This window comes from Notechis scutatus, chromosome 1 (genome assembly GCF_049901735.1).
Source record: "Notechis scutatus isolate UNSWTSFEM ecotype Mainland chromosome 1, rNotScu1.2, whole genome shotgun sequence".
Classification (NCBI taxonomy): Eukaryota; Metazoa; Chordata; class Lepidosauria; order Squamata; family Elapidae; genus Notechis; species Notechis scutatus.
The window spans coordinates 103,841,062-103,865,337 of NC_142009.1; the positions used below are offsets into that span (position 1 = coordinate 103,841,062).

Consider the following 24,276-nt stretch of genomic DNA (forward strand, 5'->3'; position numbering starts at 1 on the left):
CTAGAACTAAAGAGAAATTTCTTGACAGTTAGAACAATTAATCAATGGAACAACTTGCCTCCAGAAGTTGTGAATACTTCAACACTGGAAGCTTATAAAAAGAGATTGGACAACCATTTGTCTGAAATGGTTTGTGGTTTCCTGCCTGAGCTGGGGCTTGGACTAGAAAACTTCCAATATTTTTTCCAAATCTGTTATTTTGTTATTATCTGGTAGGTTCTGAAGCAATGCAATCCTTCATGATATAATGCTTGTCCAAGTGGGTCAGTTATGGTTTATTAGGAGTCATAAGCTGATGCTTCATATCTTATTTTTGGATTCCTGAATATTTGGGGGTGGGGGAGGGGAGAATGTTGCTCTGGTCTTAATGGAGTTTGAACAAGAAACATTTCTCTAAGTCCAGGTTGTGCCTAGAGTCAGTAAACATACAGTATAACTAGAAAGTATGCGGGTTATGTTATGATGCCCAACAGCAAATAAAATTCCTCTAAGTAGCAATTATCATTAATAGATTGCAAACCTTCCAGAGTTTGGTATAAGATTGGCAGCTATATAAATGTTTAATCAATCAGTCAAAGATCATGTACTCTGTATACAGCAAAAACACTCATAAAACATTGTTTTATGTCAATTTCTAAACTCGTACAAACACTGCATAATCGCTGCATAGATTAGTAATTGTTTTGGGTTTGAGCCATATCTTTTATGAATAGAAATCTGGTCAACCCTTTTTTTCCCCTAGAATAGGGATGCATTTGTCACTAAGTATTACCAATTTTCTTTCTGCTGCCTCCTTTCTCAAGGACAAAATCTGGAGGATTAAAGTACTTTATACAATAAAATGGAAGGAAACACTCAGGACTGCAGAATAAAGCAGTAATCTAGTGAAAAGCTACTGTATTTCAACTCTTCAAACAGAATGCATTTTCTATTTATGGAAAGACAAATCCAACATTGTGATGTTGTGAGCAAGATTCACTGGCTCTTTCCTAAATGTCAATATGAAATCCATTACAAACACTCAAGCATGTTTCATCCAACCCACTGGATGAAAGTGATTGCCTCATAAATACAAGATGCAACTAATTGTGCTTCCAGACTGATATCTTTTAATAGTACCAATCAAAAGATATCATGCAGCTGCTCCATCTTTTTCTCAAAAGATTATTTATGGACAAGATAAAAGTAGAAAAAGCAAATAGAATAACAAAGGATTATAAATGAAAGCCTTTATCTGAATTCCCCATAAATTCTATGACTGGGACAGGTTTATTATATATTAGTAGCCCCATCTGGAAACCCCAAATGTTTACTTTCATGATGTCTAATGTTCTCTCTCTCTCTCTCTCTCAAAAAAAAAAAAATATATTATAGGCTGCTGTTGGAATTGACACTCAGATAACTTACCACAAAGACAAAAGTACAATGCTTCTTGGGGAAGCCAGAAAACAACAAGGAAATGCCAATGCTAGTAAATATAATCCTTCCTCTTGATTCATATGTCTTTCTTACACTAGAAAAACTTTGTAATAGAGAGCATCCCAAAGAAGAAAAATGTTGATGTAGGCAATTTAAGTATGATCACCTACAGTGAGTTCTGCCATTTAAAATCTTGAATATTTCAAGCCCAACAAAGTCTGTTCTAATAAACATACATTACTTTATCTAAGCTACATCTTTTTATTCTCTATAAATAACATTAAGAAATATAAACGACCATCGGGCCAGATGAAAGATTTATAGTACGTGTATAGTACTTCTGCAGCAGTAGCAAACAATGGGGCTTGCTGGAAGCACAATCAAATGCTTTCATATTTCTGATGTTTACTTTAAAAAGCATGCAAACTATACTGTCCTTTTCAAAACAAAATTTTGAAAAACATTGTAGATTGTTTAACGAACAGCCAAGACCTGCTTTGGAGGTCACAAAAAAAAATGTATTATCTAAAACTTAGTATAGACCTTCAAATAAGTCCCAATGTTATAATGCGGTGATTAGAATCCTTTAGACCAGGGGTCTCCAACCTTGGCAACTTTAAGACTTGTGGACTTCCACTCCCAGAATTCCTCAGCCAGCTTTGCTGGCTGAGGAATTCTGGGAGTGGAAGTCCACAAGTCTTAAAGTTGCCAAGGTTGGAGACCCCTGCTTTAGACTGATGTCTTTCAGATGCGTTATTACTATAATTAGATAAATGCCTTTGCCACTCATTGCCGAAACCTTTCTTATATTTTGTTTCTTCCACTTTGCAGATGTCTTTAATGTTGAAGAAACAGGCAGAGAGATTAATGAAACACTTGACAAGAAGAATGATGTTAAAGGCCGTTTCATGAAAGTCCTTAAAAAAATGCACACATCAGAGCAAGGTCAGGAAATAAATTGTACAAAATTGTCATCAAATTATTCTGATTAAAGAATAAATCTTCACAAGGGAACTTCTTAAGTGGTTTTGAGGTAGAAAGTAAATCTAATCTTACCTGGCTGGTACTCATTGACTGTTGAATTGACTATTTGGTTGTGCTTAGAAGGTGATGTGAAAGAAGTCCTTCAGATTTCACATGTGTGTGATAATAGCACCTCTCTATTATTCATTAAATAAAGCACCTCAATTTATTTCAGCTTTCCACAGAAGCCTGAAAATAAAAGACATCATTGCTTTAAAAATTACATGAGCTATAATTAATTGATTTCTTAAAATAGTGACATCATTTTTTTCCAGGGAGTTGTGGAAACCAGAAAAAAAAACATGGGCCACTTGAATGAAAGAGAGGTTGTGCTCATTTAAGTTCCTAATTATACAGACAGACAGAAACTTTATTTCAGTCATTGACAAATAAAAATACATTCTGTAAAGCAAAGTTGACCCTTAACATAAATGACAGTCGGCAACCATTTGTCAGCAAAGCTTTACATAATATAGCAGAATTTTGCTAACTTTGGAGAGATAGATGTAGCCTGATTGTCTAACAAGTAGTGCAAATAAAAATTATCAGTGCCTGAGAAATTTAGACAAAAAAGAATAATCAACTGGGGCAAATGGCCCTGTAGAACTGACAATACAATACTAACATGGGCTATTGTTTCCAAGGCACCTGTCACAGGAGATGCTTCCAGCCAGTTTGAAGAGCATACTACCCTAATATATACTGTATATCCATCTACAACATGGGTGTCAAACTTGCGGCATCACATTACCATCATGTGATCTGTTGCGACAATTTTTCCCTTCACAGAACTGGGTGTGGCCTGTGGTATGACCCATCTGGCCCATGGGCCGCCAGTTTGATACCCCTGATCTAGAATGTTCTTGCTATATACTACTAAAATACTCACCTAGGATTAATGGCTACTTATTACATTTAAAGACTAATTGAAAGAGTTCTATCAATGTATACAATAAATAGATTTACTATCATTCGTGCCTGCTATAGATTTACTATCACTCGTGCCTGCATCCAGTGACACATATCAATTATTCAAAAAATCGATATTATGGTAAATCAGTTTCCTACAATTCACTGTAAATAAATTATTTACATATTTAGATTACAAATCTGTGTTTATTTAATGAGGAAGAGCACTAATGAATGGAAGTTACATGGTTTTATATTAAAAAAGACATGATCATTATTTCCTCATCATAGAACTTTATGTTTATAGATCACATGAAGCAGTTTGAGCAATTGCAAGCTATTGCTACTCAAGCTAAAGAAACAGCTGCAACCATAACCTCCACCACAGATCCAATGTCTGAGAATGTGACAAAATGGTCAAAAGATCTGCGCAACTTTAAACCTGAAAGAGCAGCTTATGAACGTGCCACAGTCACAACTAGGGATACAGGTAATATGAAGGGATGTGTAATTGAAATGTTCCTTGAAATGTACAGCATCCATTTTCTGTTTCAAGGATACTGATTTTGGATTGTGTAAAATTGAATTGCAAGAGTAATTGTCAAAGAAAGAGAGGAACATGGTATTGTAGTCAGAGTAAACATAGATCTTATGTCAAACCATTAGCCCAATTCATCAGCAATTATTGGTCAGGGACTGTGGTTGGCTTTGCTCAAGACCACGCTGTATGGATGCTCTGGCTTGACAGATCAGATTCAGCCTCTGAGTTAGAGTGTCCCAATCCTTATTGTTACAAATTCTGTTTTATATAAAGTACCACAGAGCAAACAAAGAGTACAGTCACCATGTGCTTTACTGCTCAACTATATAACTATAACAGGAAACAGGAAAGTGTACTTAGAACAAAAGAGCATAGAGTATATATGATAGATCCAAACTTGTAAAGTTGCCATCTACTGGCTGAATACTACTGTAGTTGTTACTAGAAATTCATTCCAACAATGAATTCCAACAATTATAATGGTTTGAGCTGAGATCCCCTATGTTTATCCCATATATAATAAAAATAAATATATCTCATAAATCACTCAATATCCCTCCACCCTCTTTAACATTATAATAGTCCATTCAGACCCTTTTCAATCATCAAATTGATTAATCGACATTTCACCTTTTTCCCATTTTTCTGCAAAATATCCACAAAAGGTTGACAGCTTTTTATAAAAGTAGTTAGTGTTTTATCCTTGACCAAAGTGAGATTCCCTTAACTGTTTGAATTTTATATTTTAAAAAAGAGATGGCATTTAATAAAACTTTGACTGAGGTTAATGTAGCTATTCCACAAGTAACTAACATTATTCTGTACACCCTCAATTATAATGGGAAAAGTGATAATATTTGAACTGGATTTCTAAGATATACCATAGATTGTGGTTAAAGTAGTTAGTTTAGTATGGCTGTACAGAAAGTAGAAAAAACATATGTATATATGTATCTGTGCCAGCAGATTCCTCCATTGCTTGGGTAGTGTATGCATCCTTTAAACAATTCAGTGGGTGGGCTGTGCATGGTTGGCTAATTTCCAGGAAAGTCAAGAGCTATTTATTTTTCACTGGGGATCTTGACATTTAAAAAGGGATGTTCTTAAAGCAAACAACATTTAATAGGCTAGAATTGTAAGATGTTTGAAAACAAAGCTTCCATGCTCTACCATAGGAGCTTTTTTACCCAATTTATTTAAACAATCCACTAACTCATATCTTTCTAAAAATGTACTATCGTAAAAGATAAAGAGATTGGTCCACACTGATCTTCTTAGATGCAAGCCTTTGGCTTCTAGGTGTTATTTGCTAATTAACCACTGTGCCATTGTTATGAATCAACATAACCTTTTAGCCTGTAATACCAAAACCCAAGCAACTGTCTTGTTTTGTTTTGTACAACAGTGAGGAGTCTCACAGAACTTGTCCCACAGCTCCTAGATAAGCTGCGTATAGTAGAAGAGAAAAGAGCAGCAAACAATGTGTCAGCCAGCATCCAGAGGGTCCGAGAACTCATTGCACAGACCAGGAGTGTGGCAAACAAGGTAAAGATGCTGCAAGTGAAATTGGGAGGGTTGGAGTCAGCAAGAGTAGAAACAAGGAGCTTGGAAGGAAGTTAGACAAATACAAGTTGTCATTAGCAGCCCAGCAAGAGAAATGGGCTGCAAGAAATCCATTACTTGAGAAGAGAGAGAGAGAAAGAAATGTAGGGTTTAAACCTGGGGATGTGCAGGTTGTGAAGTTGTGTAGTCACGCCAAGACCTTGAGTTTCCATAGAGACTTGTCCAACATCACTAGTTTCCTAGAGAGAGAGAGGTATTGCAGTATGGCCCTTCTGAAAATTGAGTCAGAGACTTTGATACAGTACTTATAGCAAGGAGCCTAATGCTTTCCCTGAATAACTTTTAGTTTCAGCTTTGATGTTAAATCATGTATTGCCAATGGGCATTAGCAAAAGGTTGACTATGAAGTTACTATTCTAGTCTAAGTGATAGAATGGCTGACATACTACTGTTATAGAAGACCTGAAGTTCAACACAAATAGTGTACAAATCAATCTTTCGTATTTGATTTTTTTTAAATAAAATAATTTCAAATCTGCACATGGAAATTTATCATAGTATTTTACTTTAGTACTTATTTATTTGTTGATATAAGGATCTAAATATCCTATATGAAGTTCCAGAGAATCACAAAAGGATTTTGCTTGCTATAAATATAATGAATACCAGTAAATAAATGGATATTTTATTCATGAGAATAGCTTCAATTTCATTACCATTTTTCATAATGAATCTGAGTTCTCAATATGTATAGAAAATAAGGCCCTATTTTATTCACAGGGCAATTGTATCTATAGAATACTATTCTGGGAAACCCTGAATCTACCTCATTGATTGTATATTATATTTTAACACAATTCATAATTTATTAATCTTTACAAATAATGTTAACATTCTGCTAATTAAATAGTGCATTAAAATAAATGTATTATAGTTTCTCATTTCTTCCCAAAGGGAGTCTTCCAAGATGTGTCTAATTTTTCTTACATATTTCACCTTACAGGTTCAAGTGTCAATGACATTTGAAGGTCGTTCAGCAGTTGAAGTCAATCCTCAAGTGAATGTAGAAGACTTAAAGGCTTTCACATCTTTAAGTTTGTACATGAAATTTTCTGGAGAAAATCCACAGAGAAAAAAGCCTCAAGATCAATTCGTTCTGTATTTAGGAAGCAAAAATGTATGTTAACTTGCTAGATGTATGGTGATTTCTTGTATATTACACTGGGGATTTTTTTTTTCATCAAAATTTTAAAAAGGTGCCAATGAGTCAGACCCATCCCTCCAAATTTTATTGAAAAATGTCCACTGGCCTGTTCCCAACAATAATCTCTGGCTTTTTAATCCTGTTCATCCATCTTATCTGTTTTCATCTACTTCTTCTACTTCTCTCAGTCTTGCCAAACATTTTTGTAGATAACTCAGTCCATGGATAAGTAAACCCTTGAATTTTTAACAAAATACTATGAACAATATACCATCCACAGGTAAGCTTACCCTGAAAACTGTTCCTTTGTTTTAATTTCCAACTTGGTTTGTCCATGGGTAATGTGGTTAAAAATTTTAGGGCTGACTTATTTGCAGATGGGCTTATGTATGCTTGCATATAAACCCATCTCACAGATAAACCAAACCCAACTTTGTGGGTATATTTTAGGACCTAAAATTTTTGGCTTATCCACAAGTTTATACAGTAGTCATTTTTAGTCTACCATCTGCTTATATTTAATGGGCAAACTATGCTAGTTATTGCTTGCTCATCATCTCAAAAGTCAATCTATATTGATCTCTTTGGTCAAGTAGCTTCCAGTTCCATAATCAAAAGAAGTCAGTCCACCTCCTTTTTCTCAGTGTCCAGGTCATATATTACTTTTGGGGGGGGGTGTCACTCTTTCATCTTTATTTTTATACAAATAGCCTTACACTTTATGGTTTTCTTTGTCATTATCTTCCTCTCTAAAATGAATATTTTTATTCTCCAGCATTATAATCATTTTCATGTATTTTTGCAGTAGCATTCACAGGGCCCATGTCAAACAAAACAAAAAATGGCAGTTCTGGCATCAAATTCAAGTATCAAATCAATTTGTTGCATGCAAATCAGAGAGAAGGTTTCTTTTTGTTCAGGGTTTTATTTTTACTATACAAAATACAAAGAAGAGAAGAAAAAATAGGAAATTAAGGGAAGGGAAGGAAACCGGGGAAGGAGGGTATGAGATACAAAGGGAAAGAGAAAATGAAAGAAAAGGGGCATTTCAAGAGGAGGTTTCAATTGCCATGCTAACAACCACTATCATTGTTTTTATTGTCAGTAATGATTGTACAAATCATCTTTATTTTGAGATGACCAAGTAGTCTTTTTTCCTTAAGTCATTTGCAGTGTGTAATATGGTAATCTTCCATTTTGATTCCAGCTCTCAACTCTTCAATCATTTGGACACTATATTTGTTGTATTAACAAATATAAATTAAATAGATTTTGGAAAATATTCATCCTTTTCTCATTACATGTTCTAAACTATAATATTTCTCCAAATTGAGTTCTTAATAGTAGTTTCTTGTGTATTGTAAAGGTTTCCCAAAAGACTAACCAGGTGTTCTGGCACACCTAATAACAATTGAGCAGTAAAGAATAACTTAATCAAAGTTAACAACTTAATCAAAATACCAACTCAGATTAAAAAAAAACCGATAATCAACAATCTAATCAAGGAACTATCAAGGAGAAACCCATGCGCCCACCAACATTAACATGCCAAGCCAGTGGTGGGATTCAAAAATCCCAGCAATCGGTTCTCTGCCCAGTTGCTGGGTTGGGCATGGCCATGGTGGGCGTGGCCTATTGGAACTTCCAGGAGGGCCATTTTCACCTTCCCAAGGATCCAGAGGCTTCCCTCTGGAGGGCGAAAATGGCCTCCCCCTCCAGAAGCCAGAAACAGGCCCATTTCTGGACCTCCAGAAGGCCCATTTTTCCTCCTCCCAGAGCCTCCATGCAGACCCTGCACTTACCTGCATCGAAAATAAGCCGTGTGGAGACTCCTGGGAGGGGAGGGGAGGGGAGGGGTGGGCAGGACCAGCCAATCAGTTCAAATACCAGTTCAATGAACCAGATGCAAATTTAATATCCGGTTCACTCGAACTGGTCCAAACCAGTAGAATCCCACTCCTGGGCCAAGCTTTTAAAGAGAACAAACCTCACTCTTTCTAGCAGTGAAAGTGTTATCTAATGAAATGTTTGCAAAAAATACCAAGCTCAAAGAGCACTTTGAAGCCTTAGAATCACATGAGCTCCAGAACAGGGGTCTCCAACCATGGCAACTTTAAGACTTGTGGACTTCAACTCCCAGAGTTGCTGGGTGGGCTGGTAATTGAAGTCCACAAGTCTTAAAGTTGCCACGGTTGGAGACCCCTGCTCCAGAACAGTATTTATGTGACCCTCTCAGGGTCCCTTTAATAACAACTCTTGGAAATGTATGAAAATGGTAGTAGGTACTCTAACATAGATTTTAATATAGCTTAGAAGTAAAAGAAAAGGCATATTTTCCACAAATCCATAGGGAAAAATACTGGGTTCATCTTTTTATTCCTTCCCTCCCTCATTTTGATCCTGTACCCCAAATGAAAAAATAAGTGCAGTTCCTGACTGCTAAAAGCTTACTTTGACAATACATTTCTCTGCCACTGACATATGTAACTTGATTAGATCAATATATTTTTGTCAAGGCTTTTCTGAGTTCAGCTTCCCTTTCTCTTCACTAGATCATATTTTTCAAGGTGCTGTGTTAACCATTTCTCAGAACATTACAAAGCTAGAAACCAGGGTGACCTTGTATTCTCTAAGTTTTCCAACTGGAGGCAGAACTATGCTAAGCTAATTAGCTTTTTATTTCTCTTGAAACCTTCACATGCATGTTTTGTTCATTTTTTTCTCTAGACAAAAAATTATGTGGGTCTTGCAATTAAGAATGGGAACCTGGTCTACGTTTATAATTTGGGTGCTGGTGATGTGAATATACCTCTAGATTCTAAGCCAATCAGCTCTTGGCCTACACATTTCAATCTGATTAAAATAGAGAGGTAATGTGTTTACAACTGCTACTTTTGTGATGTATTCCTTATATGATTGCATTAGAAAACCTCAAGGCAATGTAGACACTTGTGGAGACTGCTAATAGTGTTAATTGTACTTATCAACAACCTGGCAAAATAGCTATCCCTAATTATTGTAATTTGTATTCACTGCTGAATTATCATTGCTGCTTAATTATCCCTGTTGATTGCCTCAACAAAAGGAAGGAAAAATAATATTTTTCTTTAAAAACCCTACCGTTTTTAAAATGATCACTATATATGCTAAAAAGTTCTAAAAGGTAAATAAATAAATAGATAGGTAAATAGATAAATAACATGAGCAATGGAAGCATTCTTCCATTTTTTTTCCTTCAAAGTATTTCAGACTGTATCCCAAATAATCTCAAGATTTGATCTATCAAAATCATAGAGAGAGTTCATCACTGAGAATACTAATAATGTCAGGCAAAGTATTGTCCCTTGTTGACTGTCTCTTGAAAAACACAGATGCAGAAATTGTTAACCATTCAATCAAGCAATTAATTGCAGGAGCTCCATTTTTGACTTTTTTTCTTCAATAGGATTGGCAAGCATGGCAAAGTGTTTTTGACAATCCCAAGCCTTACCAGCACAGCTGAGGAAAAGTTTATTAATAAAGGAGAGGCCCCAGGTGATGCTTCTCTTTTGGATCTAGATGCTAAAAATACTGTTTTCTATGTGGGAGGAGTGCCTCCAGATTTTAAGGTAAGAGCAATAATGGTTCTGTGCATTGTCTCTGTGAACGCTCACAGAGCGTTATTAAGAAGAACGCAGTTGCTCTTAATATGATCACAGAGATCATTTATGTAGAATATGAAGAGAGTTGGTCCTAAAACACTGCCTTGGGGGACACCACTGTTGACAGGTACAGAATTTGATAGGACGCTTCCAATTTTGACCATTTGTTGTCCATTTGTTTGACAGGAATGCTTCTATCCAGTTATGTAGGTGTCCAGAGATACCATAAGATTTTAGTTTTAGTAGTAGTTTGTCATGTACCACTGAATCAAAGGCTTTACAGAAATCTATGTGGATTGCGTCTATTGCTTTGCCCTGATCGAGTTGTGTAGTCCATATGTTTTTGCAGTGTAAGACTTGCAGATTACAGGATAGATTTTTTCTGAAACCAAATTGTTTATTAGAGAGTAGGTTGGTTGTCTCTAAGTGGAGGATAATGGATTGGTTAATAATTGATTCCATGACTTTACAGGTGACGCAGCATAAGGAGATTGGTCTGTAATTTTCAACTAGGCTGGGGTCTCCCCTTTTTGAAGATGGGGATGACCGTGGCTTGTGACCATATTTTTGGCAAGGAGCTGGTCCTGAAAGATTTTTCAAAGATTATGCTTAGAGGTTCAGCTATAGCAGTGGATAGCTTTTTTAAGAAGTAGGCACACATTCCGTCCGGTCCAATAGATAGAGATGGTTTTAGATTGTGCAGTGCTTTTTCAACAATGTCTTCTGTAAAATTGATATGTATTAGATCATTGTAGTTGTCTGTGATTCAACTAGGAAATACTGGGCTTGATCTATTTCTGTTTACAAATACTGAGCCAAAGAATGTGTTAAAGAGGTTTGCTTTGATGGTGTCGTTGTTGCAGTCTTTGTCATTAGGTCCTTTCAGGGGTGGGATGGACCTTGAGTCTTTTAGTTTGTTGTTTACAAAATTGTAGACAGCATGGGTGGAATTTGTGCATAGAAGGTTTTCTTCTTGTTTAATGTGATAATAAGTGCATTCAGTTTATATCTGGTGGCATAGATTTTTGTATCGGCTTTTGAAGTTGGCAATGTGACCAGATTTGCTTTTTCGCCAAAATGATCTCTTTTTGGATTGAAGCTTCCTTATTGTTATGGGTAATCTGTTTTTCCTGGTTTTGGGAGTTGTTATTGGTACGTATAGTTTATGGCTCTTTTGATTTCTAGTAAGAATATGTTATAATGATCTTCAACAGTATTGCATCCAGTGAATAGAAATTGCCAATCAAGGGAAGAGAGATTGTTGATTATAAGATCATAGTTGCCTTATTTGAAGTTATAATTGGGTATTTTGTCATTGTGATGATTTTTGTGTGGTCATACGTTGAGACAAAAGTCAATCATGTTGTGGTCACTGTTGGAAAAGGGTTCTTTAATTTGTATTCCATAAATTGAATTCAAACTATTGCAGAAGATGAGATCGAGGCAGTTGTTAAGCCTAGTATTGTTGGTTACTAGTTGTTCCAGTCCCAGATTTGTTACAGCATTGTAGAAGGTTGCATGTATGTTGTACATTCGTTTGTACATTCAGTTGTACATTCGTTTAGGGTCCAGTTAATATGAGGTAGATTGAAGTCACCAAGAAAGATAAAAGCGTGTGGGCAGGATGCTGCCCATGTTAGTAGTGTATTTAGCTTGTTTACATGTTCAATGTCATAATCAGGGGCTCTGTAACATAGTAAGAACCAAAATGTGATATTTAAGGTCAGTTCACAGATAATGGTCTCAGGAAGAGCAAGCTCTTGGGTAACTTGGATGTTATTTAGATGTAAGGACTTTTTATAGAAGATAGCAACACCACCTCCTCTACGGATTTCACAATCTGATCGGTAAACATGATAGTCCCTTACTGAGGTAATGGAGTCAGGGAGAGGTGTGTTGAGCCATGTTTCACAGACAAATATGATGTTGAATTTAGCCATATTTAGTAAGAAGAGAAATTCAGGTATTTTATTTACAAGGCTTCTTGCATTGAGTAGCTTGCATTTAAGGCCAGTTGTAGTTTGAATTGAGATAGTTGGGGGCATGCGTGCCTAATCTTGGGTGATGGTGGATTGGTTGAAGAAGGTTTGGATGCTGAGTTGTGGGTTGTGTGACTTTCTTTTGAAACAGTCTGCACGGTAATCAATGTACAAGTCCTTCTCTCCATTGTCTAGACGATTTTTGAGTTCTGTGCGTAGTATATGGGAGCAGGCATGTTGCTGTAAGGTTAGGTCAGGACGACATCGGAGGTTTTTATGGTTGGTGTTGTTTTTGGCAAGTGAATTTATAGTATAAATGAATTTACGTTTGCTTAATTCATTTTTGCAAATGACGCTGCAGAAGCGTGGGGCCACAGAGCCATCTCTGTTTTTGAGCTCTCGGCCAATGCGAGAAATGTCAAGTATTTCATCAGGGGAGATAGTTGATGCTTGATAGTCACTGATGATGTTGTGGACAATTGTTGATATCATCATTGTTATTGATGTCTTCTAGACCAAATAAGATGGCATTAGGACGCTTTTGTTCGCGTTCGACAGCTTCTCTGACGAAGATTGGGATATCATTATTTGTTGGATTTATGTTTTTTTGTGGATTAGGTTGCAGTTGTTGGTTTGTAGCTATTGGATGTTCAGGTTTTTGTGTTGTGTCTTCTTCTTTTTTTCAAGGTTAGTTAATCTTTCATTTAAAGTGTCCAGGGATGCTACTATGGTGTCAAGGTATGATATTCACCTTTCTATAGAGTCAACTCTTTCAAACAGGGCTATATGTTTGTCCAGTTTGGGTTTTCATGGTGGGCAGAAAAATGGAAATGCATAATTGGATGTTTCTAGGAATTGAGTCATTTGCTTGGGTAATTCCAGGCAGTCATGATGAGCGTATTTTTCACATAGAGAACATTTGATGGAATTTTCATTAACCTTTAGAGTTACAGAGCATATAAAGCATGTGCAGGAGTCTTGTGGTTCATTGGTGGGGATTTTTTTTTTTTAGGTTGTGGTTTGGTATTGGATTTTTTTACTGGCATGGTGGGTTTGTTGAGATAGTACGTTGATTAAATTACTCAATAAAACAATTTTGGGTAATCAATATAGCCAATATCACACCAATTAATCAATTACAATAATCTCTCTAGTCAAGTAATTATGCTAAGCAACTATCAGCCTAATTAATTAATTACACTAATTGTTAAATACACTGTTCAATTAAATTCATTGAATCACTAATTTTACTAATCAATTAAATTACATTAAGCCTGATTTTTTTTAATATTAACTAGTAATCACACTGTCTGCATTAAACACTCTAATCACACTGATCAATTAAAACAATCAATCAATTAAACAATAGATAAATTAATTATATTTAGAAATTGATTGTCTAATCATTGATATAGGTATTGAGGTAGAATTAGAAAAATGCGTGTGTGTGTGTGTGTGTGATGTGTGTGTGTGTGCATATCAGTGGTGGGATTCAAATATTTTTACTACTGGTTCTGTGGGCGTGGCTTGGTGGACGTGGCAGGGTAGGATACTGTAAAATCTCCAGTCAGAGGTGGTATTTGCTGGTTCTCTGAACTACTCAAAATTTCCACTACCGGTTCTCCAGAACTGGTCAGAACCTGCTGAATACCACCTCTGGTGTATATTATATATGTGCACTTATATGTGTATATGTATGTATGTATGATAGATATATATACTATCTCACACACATGCACACACACAAAACATGTGTATTTGTGATAGAGTTGAAAGGGCACTAAATCAGTGTTGCAAGCAATGAGGAAATGATTAGTAACTAATAGCAAAAACAATAGGGCTTATCAGTTTAGTCTACATATGAATGGATTGAGTTTAAATAATTCAACAAGCAGAAGGAGAAGTTGCAAAATATGCTTTTGCTCACTAAACTAAAGAATAAACCTGTGAGGGTTATGAGATTAATCTGAATTATGTGTATACTCTCTTTAAAGGTCCCTCCAAGTTTGGACTTGCCTGGCTTTATTGGATGCTTGGAACTTGCCACGCTGAATGATGATGTCATTAGTCTGTATAATTTCAAAAACATCTATAATGTTACCAAACCAATACCTTGTATCAGGTAAGTTGATCCATCTTGGGTAGCCTGAACAAATCAATCCCTCAATCAATCAATAAAAGTACTTTTACCTTGGGTATAATCATTTCCAAAAATAAGACTTATCAAGTGGCCAGACAGATCCAGAGTGTTTTATGATTTTGGAGTCGCCAAAGTATCTGGACACAGGAGATCATACTGATACTCCATGTTTTTGAACTTCCAGCATCTATGATCTCAACCATGCAGTAATGCATCCAAAATACTGGCTGATCTCTACCATGCAATCAAAAGCCATTTCACAGTTAACAAATATTAATTCAACAAAAGGTAGATGTTTGCACCAACAATCAAAACTAATATATGCCCTGCTTTGGTGAGCAGGGCTATACAATGTTTAATTCTTAACCAATAACTTCAAACATTTCAGATGTAAATATAGTGGGGTGAAAAGAAAGTGAGAGGCTGCACAGGTGCATAAAGTACAAGTGTGTGAGACAAGCTGCATTGATGGCCAAGCTTAGGAGATCAAGAGAACTTTCCATGTGAGACAACATGCTCATTGGTCTGATTGTTTATCGCTTTCCTCAAAATTCTGATTGGCTTATATCTTACCTAGGCTCACATAACTCCTGACCAATACATTTAGATTTTATGGGAATGGGATCATTCTTTGTTTTAATTTCTAAGACATTGCTGTTTTATTCAAAAGGCACCCATTGATAATTCTTTCCATTAGTTTGTACACATCCCTTTCAGTTCAGCATGTTTAAGATCTATCAAAAATTATGTTAACCTTTTTTAGGCTTTTCCAAAGTCAAAAGTATTTAATACAAAATGAATGAAAATAAGATCCTAGAGTGAAAACCAAAATGGCGCTCTCTTTCTATTTTATCATACCCAAAGTGGTAAATAGTTTATGACATGCCCTGGGGCTATTCAATTCTGCCCCCCAATAGGAAAAGAGAAAATGACCGGGTCATTTGTCTCAGGCTCTCTTAACAGCAGGGCTAATCCTGCCTTTCCAGTAAACATTTCAGAAGTATATCTCCTAAACCATACAGTGAATGCCAGACTAGATAATCAATTGCCATTCAGATCAATTATGTCGGTTTGTTCCATCTGAATCTGGTTTTTATCTTAGATCTCCAGAGTGTAGGACAGGGGTGTCAAAAACTGGATCAGCATTGTAGTTCTCTGCGGGCTGGTGGTGGCAGGGGGGGCAGGACCGATGCCTCCTGCAGCACCATGCCGGCCAAAATGGGGCACGGAGGGTCCATGTACAGCCCCTCTGCACCTCATTTATTACCTCCATGGCCTCCTATAGCATTCTGCTGGCTGAAAATGGGCCATGAAGCCCATTTTTTGTCCTTTTTGAGGGGCTGTTTTTGGCCCATTTTCAGCTGGCAGAGTAATGCAGGAGGCCATGGAGGGTGAAAACGAGGCACAGAGGGCCACATGCAGATCGTTTTAGCTGCCAGAGGCACTGCAGGTATTTGATATTTCCAGGCCGGCCCCATGGGCCAGATTTAAGCATCCCATTGGGCCTTGAGTTTGACACCCCTCATGTATGATATAGTCCAGTTTCCTAATATTTCTTTATGTCTTTTTTTATTTCATGTTAGAGATAAACTGGCGTTTACCCAGAGCCGAGTTGTAAACTACTTCTTTGATGGCTCAGGTTATGCTTTGGCAAAGAATATTGAGAGCAGAGGGAAGTTTGGTCTTGTGACTCGTTTTGATATAGAAATTCGAACACCAAGTGATAATGGTCTTCTCCTTCTGATGGTTAATGGAGTAAGTAAAAAGGGTGGGGAAATTACACATTTTATGAGTTCTTATCTTGTTGATTTATATCTGTTCAGATATAGCAAGAAGTAAATTATTTAAATTCTGTTTCTGAAGAAGATCCAACTGATTATTTGAAGTTATTTGGATATTATTTTCATATCATTTCATACTGCTTTAGATTATTCCTTGAATTTGAATGTTGCCTGTTGATTGTAAATTGCTTCAAGGACTATCATAATGGGAAGCAGAATAGTAATTAATTAGTCTTAATAGATTTATCAGCTGAGGAAGAGTATAAAATATACATTTTAACCTCTAAAAAATCCTATCTTTTCTGAAAAATCTAATTTTGGGGTTATGCAGAGTATGTTTTTCAGCCTGGAGATGCAAAATGGATACCTGTATCTGCAGTATGATTTCGGCTTCAGTAATGGCCCTGTGATTCTAGAAGATAATATGAAGAAGGCTCTGATTAATGATGCAAAGTTCCATGAGGTGAATTGCTTAATTATCTGCATTTCTGTCTAGCTTGTCTAACCAGCAACAAAACATGCAGATTCCCCTAGAATTAATATGCCTATTAACAGTGCCTATTAAGGGCAGTACGCATGTAAAAGGTGGATCTCAGGGTAAATCATCAACCAGTGTTAGTTTGAAGTGCCAACACATATAATTTTCCCAACACAAAGTGAAAGAACGAATACTTGTTAATAAAAAACAACAACAATTGAATAAAGGTTCCAAAAAGGGTTTCTTTTCCCTTTTCAATTCACAATGATTAACCACCAATAATAACTTTTGAACTTTAGAAAGAAAAGGACTCAGCATAGAAGAGGAAGCAAAGTAAAGAGTTCTCAGAATTAATTTGTAGAGTGATCTTGACTCCAAACAATGAATGCTATCTGTCCGACAGCCAGAGTCACCTTATAGATGCAAAGCAAGGCATATACATTTAATAAATAAATAAACACTATAACAAACTGTTAGGAATAAAGCTGGAAAGGCAGCAACCATCAAGGGAAACTTTATACAGTATCAGGATTTATCACCTTTAGCTGTTGTCCCACTCCCATCCCCAACCTTGACATATCTGTTGCCTTGGATGTTGGGAGGAAGAAGGCTTTGGTATAAGCACTAAAGTGTATGTGTATTTATTTATTTATATCCCACCTTTATTATTTTTAAAAAGATATTGTACATATATGCATATGTACACAAAGCCATACATCAATTGCTGTGAATTGCAGCAGACAGATCTTCTAATGTAAACGGCTTCAATCTTTTTTTTTCCTCTTTGGTTGAATTGAACCTGACTCTCACTGCCTCGGTTTTCTTGGGAAAGTTTTCAGAAATGATTTGCCACTGTCTCTTCTCTAGGATGGAGAGAGTGACAGGCCCAAGGTTACCCAAATGGCTTTGTGCCTAAGATAGGATTATTTTAAAATTGCATTTTTTTTCCTGATTATATCATCAGGACTACATTGAGCCAACAGCAACTTTTCTTCTATGCATTTCTGCTGGGAAGACATCAGCAGCATGACCAGCAAAGTCTGGAATTCTGTAATCTTCTAGGACCAAACACCTGAAATTATAATTTACTAGGCCAAGAAAATTAAGGTGCCTAAATCACAAACTTTCAAAATACTGCGAAGAAAGAACAGGGAAGGAAGATTGTTTAGTCTGCAGATCATCCTCCACCTACTATAATTGTTAAACCTATCCTTTGTTCAGCTTGATGCAAAATACAGGGAATGCTTTTCCTAAGACCATTATCTGTGAACTGACCTTAAATATCACATTTTGGTTCTTACTATGTTATAGAGCCCCTGATTATGGCATCAAACATATAAACAAGTTAAATACACTACTAACATGGGCAGCATCCTGCCCACACGCTTTTATCTTTCTTGGTGACTTCAATCTACCTCATATTAACTGGACCCTAAATGAATGTACAACTGAACCCATACATGCAACCCTTTACAATGCTGTAACAAATCTGGGACTGGAACAACTAGTAACCAACAATACTAGGCTTAACAACTGCCTCGATCTCATCTTCTGCAATAGTTTGAATTCAATTTACGGAATACAAATTAAAGAACCCTTTTCCAACAGTGACCACAACATGATTGACTTTTGTCTCAACATATGTCCACACAAAAATCATCACAATGACAAAATACCCAATTATAACTTCAAATAAGACAACTATGATCTTATAATCAACAATCTCTCTTCCCTTGATTGGCAATTTATATTCACTGAATGCAATACTGTTGAAGACCATTATAACATATTCTTACTAGAAATCAAAAGAGCCATCAAACTATATGTACCAATAACAACTCCCAAAACCAGGAAAAACAGATTACCCATAACAATAAGGAAGCTTCAGTCCAAAAAGAGATCACTTTGGCAAAAAAACAAATCTGGTCACGTTGCCAACTTCAAAAGCCGATACAAAAATCTATGCCACCAGATAAAAACTGAATGCACTAATTATCACATTAAACAAGAGGAAAACCTTCTACGCACAAATTCCACCCGTGCTCTCTACAATTTTGTAAACAACAAACTAAAAGACTCAAGGTCCATCCCACCCCTGAAAGGAGCTAATGGCAAAGACTGCAGCAGCGACACTATCAAAGCCAACCTCTTTAACACGTTCTTTGGCTCAGTATTTGTAAACAGCAATGGATCAAGCCCAGTATTTCCTAGTTGAACCACAGAAAACTACAATGATCTAATACATATCGATTTTACAGAAGACAATGTTGAAAAAGCACTACGCAATCTAAAACCATCTCTATCTATTGGACCAGACAGAATATGTGCCTACTTCTTAAGAAAGCTATCCACTGCCATAGTCGAACCTCTAAGTGTTATGTCTCACCTTTCCAATGAGAATGGAAAGTCCACAACTCTGGCAAAATACAGGCAGGCAAGAAGATTCATCAACTATAGAGTTAATTCTTTGAAGCAGGCAGTGCTCTTGGCAGTACCACACACACTGCCTGCCAAGTCCGACAAGATAACAGAACCATAAATCACAAAGGCCCCCAATAAACAGAATATACCGAAGCTCTACAGAAAAACTCACACTTTGTCCCGTACGGAGCTCTCAGAGAAAACACACCCACTTTTATCCCCTGTGGGGTGTGTCAGTCACTCAGCTCAGTCTCTGATTTGTCCCCGCTTCCTGCGTTGCAGCTCACACTTTTTCCTGTGACGTTGTCTAGTATCAAGCCAGCATTCGTCTACTTGATTCTCTGTCAGAGGCTGCTCCGAGATGCCCTCCTCCTTCTCCTGATTAGCCTCAGGCTTTCCCTCTTGGTTATCTGCCGACACCTGAGGCACAATCAGGGAGGAAGGCATTGCCGAAGAGGAAGGTCCTGGGGAGGAAGGCATTCCCAATTCCTCCTCTTCCCCATCGTCCGAGTCTTCTTCCTCCAACAATGCAGGCTCGAGCCTCAGAGCCACAACATCTAAGCATAATCTTTGAAAAATCTTTCAGGACCAGCTCCTTGGCAAAAATATAGTCACAAGCCACGGTCATCCCCATCTTCAAAAAGGGAGACCCCAGCCTAGTTCAAAATTACAGACCAATCTCCTTATGCTGCATCACCTGTAAAGTCATGGAATCAATTATTAACCAATCCATTATCCTCCACTTAGAGACAAACAACCTACTCTCTAATAAACAATTTGGTTTCAGAAAAAAACTATCCTGTAATCTGCAATTCTTATTCTGCAAAAACATATGGACTACACAACTCGATCAGGGCAAAGCAATAGACACAATGTACATAGACTTCTGTAAAGCCTTTGATTCAGTGGTACACGACAAACTACTACTAAAACTAAAATCTTATGGTATCTCTGGACACCTACATAACTGGATAGAAGCATTCCTGTCAAACAAATGGACAACAAATGGTCAAAATTGGGAGCGTCCTATTAAATGCTCTACCTGTCAACAGTGGTGTCCCCCAAGGCAGTGTTTTAGGACCAACTCTCTTCATATTCTACATAAATGACCTCTGTGATCATATTAAGAGCAACTGCATTCTCTTCACTGATGATGTAAAGCTATTCAACACCACAGACAATACTACTACCCTCCAAAAAGACCTTGATTATGTATCAGAATGGTCAATCAAATGGCAACTTCAAATCTCAACAAATAAATGCTCTGTCTTACATATTGGCAGAAAAAAATCAGAAAATAAAATACAAGCTAAATAGTCAAGACCTTGTTGAGGATCCAAACTTTATCAAGGACCTTGGAGTACTCATCTCAAATGATCTAAGTGCTAGAGCCCACTGTAACTACATAGCCAAAAAGGCCTTAACAGTTGTTAATCTAATCCTACGTAGCTTCTTCTCTGGTAATATCACACTACTAACTAGAGCATACAAAACATTTGCTAGACCTATACTTGAATATAGGTCATCAGTCTGGAACCCATATCGTGTATCTGATATTAACACAATTGAAAAAGTCCAGAAATATTTCACAAGAAGAGTTCTCCAGTCCTCTACTCATTGCACAATACCTTATGCCAGGGGTCCCCAACCACCGGGCCGCGGACCGTACCAGACGCGGAACAACTCCTACCGGGCCGCTGGCTTGCTGGCGCCGCATCTTTTTGATGAAAAAGTGCTTCCGGTGAGCTTTCTGGGTAGAAAGCTCACCGGAGCACGTTTTCATCAAAAAGATGGCGGCGCCAGCGCTCGATGAGCTTTTCCGGGTAGAAAGCTCACCGGGCTTTTCATCAAAAAGATGGCGCGCCCAGCTGATGCGGTACCGGGCCGTGGCGCCCAGCTGATGCCGGTACCGGGCCGCGGCGTAAAAAGGTTGGGGATCACTGCCTTATGCCACCAGACTTGAAACTCTAGACCTAGAAAATCTAGAACTACACCACATCTGGTCCAATCTAAATATAGTATATAAAATCATACATTGCAATGTCCTACCTGCAAATGAATACTTCAGCTTCAATCATAATACAAGAGCACACAATAGATACAAACTCAAGGTTAACCGCACCAAACTTGACTGCAGAAAATACGACTTCAGCAACAGAGTGGTCAATGTTTGGAATACTCTCCCTGACTCTGTGGATTCTTCCCCTAACACTTTAACCTTAGACTGTCTACTATTGACCTCACCCCCTTCCTAAGAGGCCAGTAGGGGGCGTGCACCAATCGTGCCTACCGTCCCTGTCCTATTGTTTTTATTTTTCTTATAAGTATCTATCTCATGTATTCAAAACTGTATTTATTCTTATACCTGTATCTTGTAAGCGATTGACAAATCAAATAAATACTAAAAAAATACTTGTTAAGCTGTTCTTCATAACTTGTCCTGAGCTCTGTTCCTTTACATTTTTCATTGCTAAACATGAATAAGTTTGGCATACTGTACATGTATGCATGCACACTGTACATATACATCCATACATCCATCCATATATCCATACATACATACTTACATACATATATACATACCCTAAAAGAGAGCCAGTTTGGTCCAGTGGTTAAGGCACCAGGCTTGGAAGCAAGAAATCATGAGTTCAAGTCCCACCTTAGGGAAAATCACCTGGGTGACTTTGAGCCAGTCACTGTCTCTCAGTTCAACTCACCTCACAAAGTTCTTATTATGAGGAAAATCTGTTGGATATGTTAAGTTATTTGAAAATAATGATAGATAGATAGATAGATATACTGTGATCTTGATAAAGAAACAGATAAAATAATTAATCTCTGAGAAAATAGAAAGTGTAAGAAAAAGACTAAGTACAATCCTACTTTGTCCTTAAAGGGGAGCAGTGAAGGTTTTGAACAGGCTTTCAAGGCTCTATTATTATATTTTATAAGAATAAATAGCATTCCTGAAATCCTCTACTTCTTGACCTGACCTACCTTGAACAGCTGACAGTAATGGAGATTTTAAGGCTGTCTTTGTTGTTCCTTCCCATACTTTCAGTGTTATCATTTGACCTTTCAGTGTTATCATTTGACCTTTCAGTGTTATCATTTGACCTTTCAGTGTTATCATTTGACCTACTTGCAAAACACTTGAAAAGAAAGCTCTCCTCAAAATGTGTTTTCCTCTTTCCATCATCTCTCTCTCTCGACAAATTGTTCTGATTTTACAGAATGAACCATTGTAAGGCATCAGTATATTGTTGTGTGATATAGACAAAAAGGCCAAAGACAGAGAGGTATAATAGTTAAAGCATTTTACTTCAAACAAGAACATCAAGGTTATAGTCGAACCTCAGACTCAAAAGCTCCCTTGGGTGATTTGGGCCAGTCACTTTCCCTTAGTGCAACCTACGGTAGAAAATACAAGGGGAAGAATGCACACTGCTTTTTACTCCTAAATGAAAGATGTATTATAAATTAAATAATTCACTGGATTCTATTCTATGTCTTTTATCTTTATTTTTCTTCATTTCAGATATCTGTCATATATCATAATTCCAAGAAAATGATCTTGGTAGTGGATAGGAGACATATAAAAAGTGTGGAAAATGAAAAGAAAAACATGCCATTTAGTGATGTCTATATAGGAGGAGCTCCTACCGAGATTTTAAAATCTAGGTTAGTTGGTTTATAATCATTCAGAAGGTTTTTTTTTTCATTTGTAACTTGATGTTTATTTATAAATTACATAATACATACAGTATAATGATGTGAATTTAAAATACAGTTATAGGAGGTAGAATAATTTGTGTATCATGTATTATGCAGTAATGGAGGCAAAGCAAATGACGATTTATTAGAGAGCATCTTATAATGGAGGCCCACCCATTTGGAGGGCATCTAGGTTGAGAAAAGATACGTTAGCATTTTACTGGGTCATTCTGTTCCAGCCAAGTGGGGCACATTTAATATGTAGTCTATTATACATTCATTTTATGTAATCTTCTTTCCACAAATGCAGACATCACTTCCTGATCTGTTGTATATTGCTTGTTTTCCGTTCTTTGGGGAGAGAGGGGTATTTGAGTTTTGATTATAGCTGTTCATTGAATATCTTCTGTAGAATACCAAAGTACCTCTTTGGATGTCTGCCTTCTTGGATAGATCAGACAGGAATCAGAACCAAATGAGCTAATTCTATTTTATTATAATCCACACTTGCCAGTGGGGAAAAACATGTCAGATCCTTCAAAAAATTTCACACCCAGAAATGCACTTGCCAGCGTTGTTTGCATAATATGAAAACGCCCAACTACAGTTCTTCTGGAAGAAGGCAGTGCAGCATTATAACAGGCACAGCCATGATTTCCATGTGCATCATGACAGGGTTCTGCGCAGTCTGGACACATGGCAAGAAATGATCTTGATGTAAAATGATGCCAGAGGGTGAAGCTTCCCACCAACTATAAAGTTGCCCATTGTCATTCACAGCATCATCAGAAGATGGCTGTGAAGCAAGGGTACTGTGTCCTTTATTCAGTGGTCAGCCACTGAACATGTGGAAATACTATTACTTCATTTAACTGCTTTATGATGGAGGGTTGTCCTTCTCCCTTAAGCAATTGAAAACTTCCTCCAATGAATCACGTTAGGGTTACATGTATTTCTCAGGCTGAATCTAGAGAGAGAAGCTCCCCAGATGTTGTTTCTTTCCCATTGAACGGTGCAGTCTACTGTTTTATTTTGCATTGGCATTCTGTATTTAGAATCCACTAGCCATGACCCTTGTCGCTCAACAAACATCTGTCATGCCTTCACAGTGGTGTCAGCTCACACCTGGCTATCAGTACATCCTTTAGGGGCTGTATGAAAGGTTTCCAGTTCCAAAAGAAGGACTTCAATTTGTTGGAAGAGCCAGGTACCCTGGGCATTGGTTATGGCTGTCCCGAAGAATCACTTGTAAGTGTGTAATTGTGCTTTTCTGTTGTTTTTAAATATATATAATCTTATTTTGTGATCTTTCTTGTGTTCTTTTGTGAATATGTTTATTTTCTTTCACCAATTTGTATTATAAAATTGTAAAGATAACATTTCTTAAAGCAATTTTCTCTCTTAATATAATATTCCTTTTGAGTAAAATAATTGGAAGTGGTATCTGTTATTGAATGTAGAAT

At 37.0% G+C, this 24,276-nt stretch overlaps 1 protein-coding gene across 1 annotated transcript in view; it reads left to right on the top strand.

The window, feature by feature from the left end:
• Positions 1 to 24,276, top strand: part of LAMA4 (laminin subunit alpha 4) — a 116,358-nt gene that overhangs the window by 75,453 nt on the left and 16,629 nt on the right. The window contains exons 15-26 of the mRNA XM_087973282.1: positions 1,375 to 1,471; positions 2,251 to 2,364; positions 3,659 to 3,841; positions 5,298 to 5,437; positions 6,459 to 6,632; positions 9,387 to 9,529; positions 10,105 to 10,267; positions 14,274 to 14,401; positions 16,003 to 16,174; positions 16,532 to 16,663; positions 22,638 to 22,780; positions 23,923 to 24,061. Of these exons, the coding sequence (XP_087829408.1) occupies positions 1,375 to 1,471; positions 2,251 to 2,364; positions 3,659 to 3,841; positions 5,298 to 5,437; positions 6,459 to 6,632; positions 9,387 to 9,529; positions 10,105 to 10,267; positions 14,274 to 14,401; positions 16,003 to 16,174; positions 16,532 to 16,663; positions 22,638 to 22,780; positions 23,923 to 24,061 (1,728 nt within the window). The remainder of the gene's footprint in view (positions 1 to 1,374; positions 1,472 to 2,250; positions 2,365 to 3,658; positions 3,842 to 5,297; positions 5,438 to 6,458; positions 6,633 to 9,386; positions 9,530 to 10,104; positions 10,268 to 14,273; positions 14,402 to 16,002; positions 16,175 to 16,531; positions 16,664 to 22,637; positions 22,781 to 23,922; positions 24,062 to 24,276) is intronic.